The sequence below is a fragment of the Brienomyrus brachyistius genome, unplaced genomic scaffold (genome assembly GCF_023856365.1).
Source record: "Brienomyrus brachyistius isolate T26 unplaced genomic scaffold, BBRACH_0.4 scaffold52, whole genome shotgun sequence".
NCBI classification, from domain to species: domain Eukaryota; kingdom Metazoa; phylum Chordata; class Actinopteri; order Osteoglossiformes; family Mormyridae; genus Brienomyrus; species Brienomyrus brachyistius.
In genome coordinates this window covers 1,957,781-1,972,569 of record NW_026042327.1, presented here as the reverse complement: position 1 = coordinate 1,972,569, position 14,789 = coordinate 1,957,781, and the positions used below count along the sequence as shown (strand labels likewise).

The following is a 14,789-nucleotide window of genomic DNA, read 5'->3' as shown; positions in this document are numbered from 1 at the left end:
CCTCCCCATCACCCACCAAGTCACTGTCCTACCCTCATGTGCTTATTGCCATTACCCATCATTCCTCTGGGTTCTCTGGCTTCCCTCCCCATCACCCACCAAGTCACTGTCCTACCCTCATGTGCTTATTGCCATTACCCATCATTCCTCTGGGTTCTCTGGCTTCCCTCCCCCGTCACCCAAACACATTGTAGAGTGAAGTGGAGTTTTTAAATTGTCCATAGGTGTGAATGTGTGTGGGAATGGTGTGTGTCACTCCCCATCCTGGGTTATTCCCTGCTTTGTGGGATATGCTCCGGACTTCTGTGACCCTGCGTAGACATAAATGACATTTCTCACATCTATCGTTCCAATAACCTGTACTTTAGGGGTCTGACAGGATTTTTAATCAGCATTAAATCTGGCCCACAGAACAACACATGACCATATTAATGTTGCCTGTTTAGTAGATTATCTGCATTTGGTGTTTTTCTTAAGCAAATCTGAATGAGCTGCCTGAGCTGAAGACCTCCACATCAGTGCCCCCATGTTATTTGAGCTTGAGATGCCTGCTGAAGTGTATTAGCACCAAGAAGATGAATGAAATCATGTGTCTTCTTCCAGTATCGCACTTACGAGGTGATGGCAGGCCGAGGCGGACAGCCTCTGGGATTCCTCCTGTGTGACACCATGGGATTGGAGGCAACTGCGAATGGAGGGGTGAAAACTGACGATATTGAGAGGATCCTGAATGGCTACATACCGGACGATTACCAGGTAAGAGCTGTGTATCTAAGCATGTCTAAAAAACAACTGCTATTTGAATACAGGAAACTAAATCTCAGAAAAGCAAACGAAGGGGTGAACATTGAAGATATTGAGAGCATCCTGAAGGGCTGCATAAAAAAAAGGTACTGGGTAAGAGCTGTGTATCTAAGCAGGCCTCAGTAACAACTGCCATATGAATGCATGCATGTCTGATCCCATTAATGGCTTATAACAGTCACATGTTTACAGATACTGGTCGTCTTCTCTCTACATTCTCTTCTGACAAAATTAAATTCTGATTTGTTCTCACATAAATAAGGAATTACACAGATGTCATATGAGATACACAACATTTTGCTTCAATTTCTCATGATCTCAAAGTCAGTGCATGTCTGTTTGTAATGTGTCATTAACAACGTTTTGTCTGTTTAGTTCAACCCTGCATCACCATGGCAACCTGGTGCTGGTCAGACAGAGTTACAAATTAAGGACAGGATCCACTGTGTGGTGTATGTGATAGACAGCTCAACATTAGGAATTATGGCTACAGAAATGAAGAAGAAAGTTGATGAAATCCGAAAGAAAACTAGTTTTCAAGGTTAGTGAGTGGGGAGGAATGTGGCATCTGTTATTGAGTGTGTGTTGTTGGGCAGGGGTACATGAATAACACAGAATAATCACACAGGAACCTGACAAAGTAAAAACAAGAGCAGCTTTCTGGAATGGAAAATGGCAAACCATGTTTTCCGGGGCTTTGGCAGAAACGGTATTCATGCTGTAACTGAAGGAGCTCCTGGATGCTCCTCCACACAGAGCCGCTCCATCTGTGAGAAGCTGGAGGGCTTTCTGTCACATAGGGCCCACTTTTAAAGGGTTGGGACTGAAGATTAGGGTATGAACATGAGCTGAGCTGAACACATGTGGATTGAGGAAAGGCAGAGTGATGCTGGCAGGTGCTTCTGAGTAAGACAGACATCAGTGTGCTGATTGCTATGATGGCTTATTCCATAGAACATATAATATGTCACTAGTGAGATGTTTTTGTTGATGTTTTTAGATGTGCCTCTATTGGTGCTACTGACCCATGTGGACAGAGCGTGCCCGCATGTGGAAAAGGAATTGAAGAAGGTGTATCACAGCTGCTACATAAAGGATATGGTGAGTTTCAGGGTCTAACACTGGAATCAGTACTAAAAGCTTGCAGCAGACACATACACAGTGAACAAGTGAGAGATAGCAGTTCATCTGGGTGAATGTCTGTGGGCTGTAGGAGGAAACAGAGTGAACAAGCAAACGTCACACATGCAACCAGCGGCAGGGATCGAGCCCACAGCCCTGGGGGGTCTGAACCTTTGGTTTATTATATTCCAATGGCTCACAAAACTTTATCTCAATTTTATTTTCTAAAACATATTTTCAGGCAGCAAAATGACCCTGTGGGTAGCACTGTGGCCTCACGCCTCCATAAACCAGGATGCTGGCCTGGGTGTCTCCTTCCTCAGGTCCTCTGTTTCCTGGGATTGGGGGTTATGGATGGATGGATGACAAATTTGTGTCCAAAATTTAGATTTCCATTTACTGCATTTGGCAGATGCCCTTAGCCAGAGCGACTTGCATAAGTGGGTAGAAGTCTTATCAGTGATTATATTCTGATACTGATTCAGTAGAAGTCGGTTATGAATACTATCACAATAAAAAACTCTGTTGGCAAGTAGTACAATTCTTTGACATTTAATTGCCCTCAGGAGCTTTAGAACTTTAGTTGTACAGTGGTACCTTGGAAGACAAACTTACTTCATTCCAGAAGGCTGGTCGACTTAGGATTTGGTTGAGTTCCAAGTTAAATTTCCCCATAAGAAATGATGTAAATGAGTTTAATCCCTTGCAGAGCCTCCATGTTTACCTATTGAAACCTATCAACTCAGCGAACTAATGATACAATCATTCAACAACTGATAAAGTCATACAGACATGAAAAACCACACATCCATCCATCCATTTTCCAAACCGCTTATCCTGCTGGGTCGCGGGGGGTCCGGAGCCTATCCCGGAAGCAATGGGCACGAGGCAGGGAATAACCCAGGATGGGGGGCCAGTCCATCACAGGGCACACTCACACACCATTCACTCACACATGCACACCTACGGGCAATTTAGTAACTCCAATTAGCCTCAGCATGTCTTTGGACTGTGGGGGGAAACCGGAGTACCCGGAGGAAACCCCACAATGACATGGGGAGAACATGCAAACTCCACACACATGTGACCCAGGCGGAGACTCGAACCCGGGTCCCAGAGGTGTGAGGCAACAGTGCTAACCACTGCACCACCATGCCGCACCTAATAATGATAAGAATGATAATAATAATAATAATGATAATAATAATTGCATTTTGTCCAATCACCGCCAGTTACTGTAAACAGTATAGTACACTTAACTAGACAATTCTGTATTATTTTGGTTTATACTTATTAATCCATTAATTCTATCTTTTGTACTTTAAATGGACAGAGTACAGTTATTATTAGTAGCGGAAAAGTATTGTGAGGGAACACAAAGCTATTGAGTTTTGCCTATTTGTTACATTTGTGGCTTCCATCCTGTTTATTTGTGGATTTCTGTACAGTTCGTACCACTGAATTGCCCCTAAGAGGTCAGAGTGGCAAAACATTCCCTAAGTAATTTTGCTTTCTCTCACAATACTTCAGTGTTGCCACACAATAGATTTGTGATCCCACTGCACTTGCCCGCTTGTGATTTGCTGTACTGTAATACAGACATGTCCTGTGTGCTTTAAGCATTAAACTATGGGGGACAATGTACACCAGACAACTATAATATTATGTTTATATACATATTTATTATTATAATCATCATCATCATTATTGTTATTATTATTATTTATGACGACGATGATGATGATAATAATAATAATAATGATAATGATAATAATAATAAATAAACAATAATAATGATTATAATAATTGCACAGTGCCCAATGACCGCCAGTTGCTGTAAACAGTAAAGTACATTTAACTAGACATGTCTGTATTATTTTGGTTTATACTTATTAATCCATTAATTCTATCTTTTGTATTTTAAATGGACAGAGTACAGTTATTATTATTAGCGGAAAAGTATTGTGAGGGAACACAAAACTATTGAGAGGAAACACAAAACAATTAAAAATATATTTTCTCACCCTGACATCTTTAGGGACTCAATATACTGCAGATGATCTATAGAAAAAAATCACAAATACATCACTATCAACAAATATGTGGTTTTATTTATGATGTATGAAATCAAAATCATTGGGACGCAAAGGAAAATGGCTCTTCGCAATTTTCTTTTAAACCGTAATCATAGGCTAATTGATTAATCATAAGTATTGATTTATTTCCATGACAATATTGTATATACAGTAATACTTATTTTGTCACCCTGGTCTATTTCATTGCACATAAGGAAAGTCACAGAGAATAATAACCAAAAGGGTGAAGAATTTGATTTTGTTATGGTGTTTGTGGTTAGAAGTTAATGGTGCTTTTATTTTGAAAGATCACTTTGTTGACATGAAGACACGTTGCAAAATGCCATCTGTATGTGAAGTTATATGTCTATCTTTAGAGATAAAAATATAACGTCTGTAACCGTGAGATAATTCCGTCTCTATGCAAAAAGTTTAAGACGTTTTGGCCCTAAAGGGCTTCCATAAGAGGGTGCAGCGAGCGCGTAGACAGGATGGGTTTTCTGCTCACGAGCGCATACACGCGTGCCTCATATTTTGAGAGTAATAATTTAATACTGATTGAGCAAGTGAGTATTGTGTAGAGTCAAGTGTATAGTGAGGATGATATTTCTGCTGGCGAGTGCATATGCAAGCGTGGTTTTTATGTGCGTGTGTTTTGAGACTAATTAAACGCCATAGACCCTTTCGAAGTCCGAATTTGTACAGTTGAACGCTTCTCGACCCATAGAAGTTCTAGTAGGAAAGGTTGAGATCCAAGATATTGCATTGAAAAAAAATACCCGTTTGATATCAGAGTTATTCGAGTTCCGAGGTTCTACTGTACATTCACATTCAGCAGCATCTGCTAAAGGCAGATTTATACCATTTCAGTTGTGACTTATTACAACCCTGTTTGACACAAGTCTTGTGATACAGCAGCTGGAAAATATACATGAATGTATGTGTCTCTCTGCAGATCTACAGAGCTAGCGGGTGTCTGGGCATCCGACCATCAAATGTGATTCCAGTGAAGAATTACCATGATGAGAGTGAGCTGAATAATACCTGTGACATCCTGCTCCTCAAGGCCATGAAGCAGATGCTGGACTTTGCTGACAATTACTTTGACAACTGTGAGGAAAACACGAAGTAGATAAATTTACCATATTGAGAGGTTGTGCCGTTGCCTCAATCTGTCCATGTCCCTGTGTTTTACGCCACAGGTTAGGTCCCTATAAACCTGCATTAGGCTGTTTTTGTACCTTTCCTGACACTCAAACCTTTTCATAGCCTGGATTTATAATTGTCTTTTCACTTGAGTATGAATGATGCTTAAATATATATATATATATATATATATATATATATATATATATATATATATATATATATATATATATATATATGACAATAATAATAATAATAATTATTATTATTATTATATAATTGAGAAATGATTGAAACAGAAAATTTTGCTATGATCTCAATTTTTCCAGGGCTGTGTGTGTGTGTATGTGTGTGTGTGTATATATATATATATATATATATATATATATATATATATATATATATATATATATATATATATATATATATATATATATACACACATACACAGCCCTAGAAAAAATTGAGACCACAGCAAAATTTTCTGTTTCACTCATTTCTCAATTTATGGGTACATGCCTGTGTAAAATGTACATATTTTTTTGCAAACTCCAGCCTGGTTTTTCCCTGCTTCTCATTAATGAAGAGCTTCTTCCTTGCTTTATGGGTCTTCAGTCCTGCTTCTAGGAGCCTGATATGATCCTAACCCTAGCAGTGCACTTCACACCTACACGTAATGTTTTTCCCATTCCTTTCTAAGGTCACTTGAGGTCATCCTCCGATTTATGAGGCACTGCCGGATAAATTGACGGTCATCTCTGGCGTTAGAAAGTAGCTTCTACCTTCTGACTGTCTAGTTTTTGGTTATTGCCTCCTGCTTCACCTTATTCTTTCAGGTATTCAGGTATACATTTTAACCCAGCACTAGATTAGATACCATGCTAATAAAATTACCTGATGATTCCAGCATTGGTCACTTTCTGTCTCAGTCTTAAAATATATGCAAATATATATAAAATTATATTTATCACGGATGAGGAGTTTATTTAAAATGCTACATCTAGGGGATACCTCTAACATCTGACAAGATTTTACCTTGGGCCCCTCATTAGGGTTCATTTCTTAAGACATGAGTTATGACATTTGATCCCCTTAAGATGATAACTAAAAAACTATTTGCTGGGTGTTGTTCAAACTTTGTATGGGTGCCAACTGGCACTGATTAAATTTTGACACAGGTCACCCCAAAATTTAAGCAATGCAGCTTAGTGGCAGCAAAATGAAGGGTGAAAGCAGACTACATTTGATTTTGTAAAAAAAAAAAAAAAAGTGTTGGATGAGTTTTATTAATGTGTAACAAAAACATTATTTAAATGCCTGGTTTTATTTTCAGATAAATTGTGTCAAAAATGAAGCAGCAGCACCATGTGGTAGCAAAGGAAGGAAATGACAGCTATAGAAGATACTCAGTCTTGTGAACACAATAACTCTAAAAGTATTTTATGAATCTTTTTCAAACAGCATAATGAAAGCAAAAAAAAAAACAGTTGTAGTACTTGACATTTGATCCCGGTTGTATGATAACAGATAAAAGTAATTCCCAGATTCTTTTAAACCTTTCTAGACATGTTGTAAGGGCAAAAGGGGGGGGGGGCATCAAATTTAATGACGCATCTGGCATTGCATGGATACACTTAAAAGCAGATGGATGCATAGTGTTGTGTAAATTTGTTAAATGTTCTGTATTTATATATATTTATATATTGAAGTTAATTTATTGTTCAATCTGACATTCAAATTTCCCTTTAAAATAAAAACAGCCATTATTTAATGTTGTAGATTGGTTTAGGCACTGTTTAGTCACCAGCATCTTTATTTCTTCACTCTTATTGTTTCTACATTTATTTTGGAGTTTGCATTGGGGAGGGGGGGCACTGCCAGTAATTCCTGCCCAGGTCGCCACATGAGTGAGGACCAGCCCTGAATGTACTAGGTATCAGGGGCGCCGCTAAGGGGGGGAAAGTTGGGACAATTCTAAGGGCCCACGCCCTTTAGGGGCCCCGAGAGATCTGAATGGGTGTGGTAGGGGGACCCAACCTCATATTTTGTCATAGGGCCCAAAATCGCTAGCGGCGCCCCTGCTAGGTATAATAGGTATAAGTACAAATTCGGTGCTTGAAGTGGGCTGTTCAGAGAGAGGCTGTACCTAGCACCTCTTTGTCTCCCTTTTCAGAGAACCGGCAACATTTCTACTATGTTTGATTTGCTAGTAACGGTAAAAGATAACAAGGGGAGTACCGGCACTCGATTTTCCCTACTTCAAGCACTGTAAAAATCCATTTAAGAAACATTTTACTCCAAAGCCAGCTGTAGCATAAGGCATATTGAAAATGTATAAAGTATATTGTTAAAAAGGTTCATGCAAAAGGGTAATGGGTCAGTGTGTGGCTCAGTCGGTTAGGGCTCTGTGGCCGTAGTCAGCAGGTTGCTGGTTCAGATCCTGTGAACAAGGCCCTTAACCCCAGTTTCTCCAGGGACTGGTGGACCGATAATGAAAACACACTGCTTTCCATGAACAGGTCAGAAAGCTGGTGTTGGGAAAATGGGAAGTGGGAGCAGTACCCCAGTGACAGAGGAGAACAAACCAGAGCTCCTTGGTAAAGCTTGGAGGGATGTTGTGTGGGACCACAGGTATGAAGCCCGTTTTTATCCAACATAATCAACAAATTGTTTTGTTTATTTTTTACTAGCATCACATAATTTTATGGATATATATTTAAACTATGCATAAGTTCTATAACCTTCCCCTCCCACACAAACACACATATAAACACTGGGCAGTGTGCAGCCCTGCAGGTTAGCTCACCAGCTGGTAACTGCATTTATCACCTACACTGCATTTATGTATCTCTGCTGGGTATCTTTTGCCTCACATTTAATCTGTCTGCTTATGCCCTAATTGTTAATGGTCTATTGTAATGGGCTCCTCCAATTGTAACAAGCTGGGCCAAAGCAAGTTTTATTTTATGTTGCAATAAAGATTTTGAGGGGGCGGCATGGTGGTGCACTGGTTAGCACTGTTGCCTCACACCTCTGGGACCCGGGTTCGAGTCTCCACCTGGGTCACATGTGTGTGGAGTTTGCATGTTCTCCCCATGTCGTCGTGGGGTTTCCTCCAGGTACTCCGGTTTCCCCCCACAGTCCAAAGACATGCTGAGGCTAATTGGAGTTACTAAATTGCCCGTAGGTGTGCATGTGTGAGTGAATGGTGTGTGAGTGTGCCCTGCAATGGGCTGACCCTCCATCCTGGGTTGTTCCCTGCCTCGTGCCCATTGTTTCCGGGATAGGCTCCGGACCCCCCGCGACCCAATAGGATAAGCGGTTTGGAGGATGGATGGATGGATGGATGGATGGATGGATGGATGGATGGATTGAATAAAGATTTTGAAGATTCTGATTTTATGTTCCGCAGAGTGATGTCACCATTGGGTCCTTGAACAAGACCCTTGCATAGCTTTAGCTTTGGTTAGCAACTGTAAATAAAAAATAAACAAACACTTTCTAATAAGCATGCATGACACTTCATTAAGTGGTTTCAGTTGCAGATGACTAATTAGATGTAAAGGAAGCCATAGTAATATGCTATTATGGGATCGTTTATATTCCTTATGAATTCTGACTAATTCCTATTTCCAATTCCAATGTCTGTTCTTTTAGCACACGAACTGATCTCAAGCAATACCTGCAAGATTACAAGCCCACTATTGATTCAGTGCCTCAGGCTCGGATTCTTCTAATTGGTCAGATTACAGCTGGAAAATCAAGCTTCTTCAACTCCATCAACTCTATCTTCCGTGGCAACATTACAAGCCAAGCTGCAGTAGGAGAAATGAAAACCAGCCTGACCTTGAAGGTAATGTGATTGTCTAACTTCATTTCCTGGTATAACATTCGTGTATCCAGATGTCTTTATATGATGTTCTTGCTTGAGAGGAAGGACGATATTCTGTTATTTTTAGCTTCACTCTGTTTCAGTTGCTGTTTGTTATCCTCATTGCGATTTAGGAAGGGATTGACCCTATGGCAGGATATTTAGTTTTAACCTATGGAAAACCCACATAACACAGCAAGAACATGCAACCTCCACATACACAGAGCCAGAGGCACGATTTGAGCTTCCAGCCCTAGAAGTGTGAAGTTGCAGCACCATCCACTGAGCCACTGTCCCACCCTCATCATATTCTTATTGCCATTACCTACAGGACATGTGGTGCTCAAATGTATTTTCCGTGATATGAAATCACATCGTACCGGTTGAGCACATAATGTAATTCTTAATGGTTATTAAATCCAATCCGCAGACCAAGTGATTGGTCTCCCTGAAAAATAAAAAACTAATCAGCAGTGTCACCAAGCTTAGTGAATCTCCCCACACCCCCATTTTAATGCTGGTTGTTAAGTCCATTATCCTTGTATTGTTTAAATAATGTTGGTTGCCTGAGCTGAAGACCTCCTCACCAGTGGCCACCAAGTTACATCATTTTGAGATGCCTGCTGAACTGGATAAGCAGGTAGAAGGTGAATGACATCATGTGTCTTCTTCCAGTATCACACTTACCAGGTGAAAGCGGGCCGAGGCGGACAGCCTCTGGGATTCCTACTGTGTGACACCATGGGACTGGAAGCAAGGGAGGATGGAGGGGTGAGAACTGAAGATATTGAGAGCATCCTGAAGGGCTACGTTCCAGACAAGTACCAGGTAAGAACTGTGTATCTAAACACACCTCAAAAACTACTGCTATATGAATACAGGAAATTAAATCTCATTCACTGATTGTTTTTGGCATAAATAATGTGCTGTTGTTACATAAGTGTCATATGAATGGACTCGCATTGCTTTTCGCTTGAGTTTCCTATGATCTCACAGTCAATGCATGTCTGTATGTCATTCACACCTTTTTGTTTGTTTAGTTCAACCCTGCGCAGCCAATGAAAGCTGATAACTCTCAGGCATGGAGCACATTGGCTCTTAAGGACAGGATCCACTGTGTGGTGTATGTGATAGACGCCTCCACAACTGGAATTGTGGACCAAGGAATGAAGAATAAAATTGATGAAATCAGAAAGAGAACTAACTCGGCAGGTCAGTGAGTGTGGAGAACAGGGAGGGAGGTGGCATCTATGACGGAGTGTGTGTCAGTGGGGGAGGGGGTGGATCTGGGGGTCACAATTCACAAGCAACTATTTATATACATGTTGTAACCTGCTTTTCCTGAACCATGAATAATACTGAACAATCATACGGGAAAGTAGAAATGTAAGTTCACCCCTGAGAAGTAATGACTTTAATAATGTATTTGGATATTCAGTATGAACACAGAGAAGTTCAGTTTACCGGACTGGAATATGGCAAACTGAACGCTTTCCATGCCTTTGGCAGACAACATATAATATGTCACTAGTGAGACGTTTCTGTTGCTGTTTTTAGAGGTCCCTCTATTGGTGCTACTGACCCATGTGGACAAAGCGTGCTCACATGTGGAAGAGGACTTGAAGAAGGTGTATCACAGCTGCTACATAAAGGATCTGGTGAGTTTCAGGGTCTAACACTGGAATCAGTACTAAAAGCTTGCAGCAGACACACACACCGTGAACAAGTGAGAGATAGGTCATCTGGGTGAATGTTTGTGGGCAGTAGCAGGAAACAGGGTGAACAAGCAAACGTCACACATGCAACCAGCGGCAGGGATCGAGCCCACAGCCCTGGGGGGTCTGAACCTTTGGTTTATTATATTCCAATGGCTCACAAAACTTTATCTCAATTTTATTTTCTAAAACATATTTTCAGGCAGCAAAATGACCCTGTGGGTAGCACTGTGGCCTCACGCCTCCATAAACCAGGATGCTGGCCTGGGTGTCTCCTTCCTCAGGTCCTCTGTTTCCTGGGATTGGGGGTTATGGATGGATGGATGACAAATTTATGTCCAAAATTTGGATTTACATTTACTGCATTTGGCAGATTCCCTTAGCCAGAGCGACTTGCATAAGTGGGTAGAAGTCTTATCAGTGATTACATTCTGATACTGATTCAGTGGAAGCCGGTTATGAATACTATCACACTAAAAAACTCTATCGGCAAGTAGTACAGTTTTTTGACATTTAATTGCCCTCAGGAGCTTTAGAACTTTAGTCGTACAGTGGTACCCTCCAGCATAGTCCCTGGAGGGTGAAGAACTTGGTGGCGAGGGCAGCGGGCGTAGCCGGGACCTCCTGCTGGGGTGCAGCAGCTGCAGCAGGCAGAGGCGAAGGGAGCGCCTCGGGCGGTGGACCTGCAGGCAGCGGGCGTAGCCGGGACCTCCTGCTGAGGTGCAGCAGCTGCAGCAGGCAGAGGCGAAGGGAGCACCTCGGGCGGTGGACCTGCAGGCAGCGGGCGTAGCCGGGACCTCCTGCTGGGGTGCAGCAGCTGCAGCAGGCAGAGGCGAAGGGAGCGCCTCGGGCGGTGGACCTGCAGGCAGCGGGCGTAGCCGGGACCTCCTGCTGGGGTGCAGCAGCTGCAGCAGGCAAAGGCGAAGGGAGCGCCTCGGGCGGTGGACCTGCAGGCAGCGGGCGTAGCCGGGACCTCCTGCTGGGGTGCAGCAGCTGCAGCAGGCAAAGGCGAAGGGAGCGCCTCGGGCGGTGGACCTGCAGGCAGCGGGCGTAGCCGGGACCTCCTGCTGGGGTGCAGCAGCTGCAGCAGGCAAAGGCGAAGGGAGCGCCTCGGGCGGTGGACCTGCAGGCAGCGGGCGTAGCCGGGACCTCCTGCTGGGGTGCAGCAGCTGCAGCAGGCAGAGGTGAAGGGAGCACCTCGGGCGGTGGGCCTGCAGGCAGCGGGCGTAGCCGGGACCTCCTGCTGGGGTGCAGCAGCTGCAGCAGGCAGAGGCGAAGGGAGCGCCTCGGGCGGTGGGCCTGCAGGCAGCGGAGGCGGCCACTCGGGCTGCGCGGCGGCCCGGCGTGTTCTCCGGACGGGAGAAGCTGCCCGGGGAGGCAGCTTAGCTGCGCAGGTGACCTCAGGAACAGCCGGAGAGTCCTCCTGTTCCCCGGCTGAGAGGGAGGCGGGGGCGAGTGCGCACGTCCCCAGAACGATCGCGTGCTTCTTCCTTTTTCGGGTCCTCGTCGGGAAGGGAGGCTGCGCGCTGTCCACAAAGGCAGACGGCGGGAGGACAGTCCCGGGCTCACTCGGAGCGACCCACCGCTCCGTCCGGAGCTCGGCCAGCTGCCGGAAGTTATCGCGCACCTCCTCTGCGAGGTGCGCGTCCTCCTCTAGGGACAGCTGGTCCAGGATGACCCAGCTCCGGCTGACGAGACCCCACGCCGGGGGATCTTCCCGGATGCCGGGCTGGGCGATCCAGAATAGCACCTGGTCAACGTAACCGGCGTATTCTTCCTCAATCACGGAAGGTGCTTTCTTCCTAGGGTCTGTCATTCTGTCACGCTTCGCCGGTTGTGCGAGTAAGGCGCATGGGTAGGCAAGCGGGCAGGAAGGAGGCAGGAGGTGAAATCGGGGTAAACGGGAATTTAATGGCAGCTACGGACGGGACAGGATCATGCAACCAAACTAACATCAATTACAGACCCTGAACTGAGGCAAGACGGGGACTGAAATAGACAAGACAACAGGGTACAGCTGGGTATAATCAGGGAAGCACACGTGGATAATCAGGGGGGCGTGGCACACATTTTGAGAGTAATAATTAAATACTGAGTGAGCAAGTGAGTATTATGTAATACGTATAGTGAAGCGTTTAGTGAAGATGATATTTCTGCTGGCGAGTGCATATGCAAGCGTGGTTTTTATGTGTGTGAGTTTTGAGACTAATTAAACGCCATAGACCCTTTCGAGGTCCGAATTTGTACAGTTGAACGCTTCTTGACCCATAGAAGTTCTAGTAGGAAAGGTTGAGATCCAACATATTGCCTTGAAAAAAAAATACCCGTTTGATATCAGAGTTGGTTGAGTTAAGAGTTATTAAAGTTCCAAGGTTCTACTGTACATTCTCATTTGGCAGCATCTGCTAAAGGCAGATTTATACCATTTCAGTTGTGACTTATTAGAACCCTGTTTGACACAAATCATGTGATACAGCAGCAGGAAAATATACATGAATGTATGTGTCTCTCTGCAGATCTACAGAGCTAGCGAGTGTCTGGGCATCCTACCATCAAATGTGATTCCAGTGAAGAATTACTTTGATGAGAGTGAGCTGAGTGACACCTGTGACATCCTGCTCCTCAAGGCCATGAAGCAGATGCTGGACTTTGCTGACAATTACTTTGACAGCTGGGAGGACGACACAGAGTAGATGAATTGATCATATTGAGGGGTTGTGCCATTGCCTTTCTCTGTCCATGTCCTTGTGGTCTACACCACACCTTTGTTTCCTGTAAACCTGCATTAGGCTCTTTCTGTACCTTTCCGACACAGAAACCTTTTCATAACATGGATTTATAATTGTCTTCTCACTCGAGTATGAATGATGCTTAGATATATTCTATACAATATAAATTCGATATATCCTTTATATATGTGTATCCCCAAAGAAATCTCCTCAATTATAGAAGTACATATGGACTTGATGTTTTTCCTAGACAGCCCAATCTTACAAGAGAAACAAAATAGTTGATTTTCACAGCATTTTCCTCCCAGCCAATGCCTTCTCTAGTTAAACCATAGAGGCTATACCATCTCGCGTAGTCACTGGCTAACATACAATAGCCATTTCTGTGGTTTTTTTTCTCTTGCCCTATTCATCACAATCGTGGTGAATTAAAAAAAAATCTGTTAAGTCAAAAACAGTACTGTGTCATGCTATGCAAATATACATCCAGCACCATTGATCTACAGGGGAGTGGGCGGTACCAGGAACTACACCGAAAAGGGTATCACAACAGTCCTAACACCTTTCCGCATATGCTAATCATCCAAGGGCAGCACTGGCAATTAAATACACCACCAACAATTAATTATTGTTATATTAACTTCTTTTATTAAGAAGTACTGTTAGGTTTTACAGTGTATACACATGCTGTCTTACCCATTTTGATTGTGACATCATCCTTTGTCCATGATGTTCGGAATTTTGGAAGAGGAATCGAAGCTGCGATCAGCTCAGCATCCCCCATCATGTGCCCAGAACGCTTCTTAATTCCAGTCTGTAGCATATCAACAAGAGGCTTGCAGTACTTCAGCTGCAGCTTGACTCTGTCAAGTTCGATGGTCAGGAGGTTGATTGTCAGAAGTAGCCACCCCATTTGGGCATTAGATTCCGCTTGCAGAATGTTGGTTGCCCGGGCGACAGGGATCATTACAGCAGCATACTCAGTAAGGAATGCAAGTCGGCTGGGTTGAACCTGTAATGAAAACAAAACAAACAGCACCGCAATTTTAAGTCTACCTTTACATTGAATTAAATCAGAATATTATACAAAAAAGAAAAGTGAACACATTCATTTTAATTAACTAATAAAACACATAGCATATGTAACCAAGGTTAATATCACCCCCACACTTTAACGTTGCCGTAATGTGGGCTTTTAATATCTGGGTCAGTAATTATGTCTAGGTTCAACTCTCGGAGTGAATTGGTCACAACCACTAGTCGACAGGGAAAAACAGTAACAATTTTTTATTAACAATATTCCACGAGAATGAGAATCACGTTCGGA

General features: G+C 43.3%; 1 protein-coding gene across 3 annotated transcripts in view; it reads left to right on the top strand.

Annotated features, from left to right (window-relative positions):
* LOC125723837 (uncharacterized) overlaps positions 1-13,917 on the top strand; it is a 37,465-nt gene extending 23,548 nt beyond the window's left edge. For 2 of the 3 annotated variants that reach the window (XM_049000670.1, XM_049000672.1), the window contains exons 4-13: positions 604-756; positions 1,180-1,345; positions 1,805-1,905; positions 4,957-5,113; positions 7,667-7,778; positions 8,805-9,000; positions 9,694-9,846; positions 10,059-10,230; positions 10,576-10,676; positions 13,250-13,917. In XM_049000670.1, coding sequence (XP_048856627.1) covers positions 604-756; positions 1,180-1,345; positions 1,805-1,905; positions 4,957-5,113; positions 7,667-7,778; positions 8,805-9,000; positions 9,694-9,846; positions 10,059-10,230; positions 10,576-10,676; positions 13,250-13,426 — 1,488 coding nt within the window. In that variant the 3' untranslated portion in view covers positions 13,427-13,917. The remainder of the gene's footprint in view (positions 1-603; positions 757-1,179; positions 1,346-1,804; positions 1,906-4,956; positions 5,114-7,666; positions 7,779-8,804; positions 9,001-9,693; positions 9,847-10,058; positions 10,231-10,575; positions 10,677-13,249) is intronic. The other variant, XM_049000671.1, reaches the window with a different exon arrangement.
* Positions 13,918-14,789: the final 872 nt, after the last annotated feature.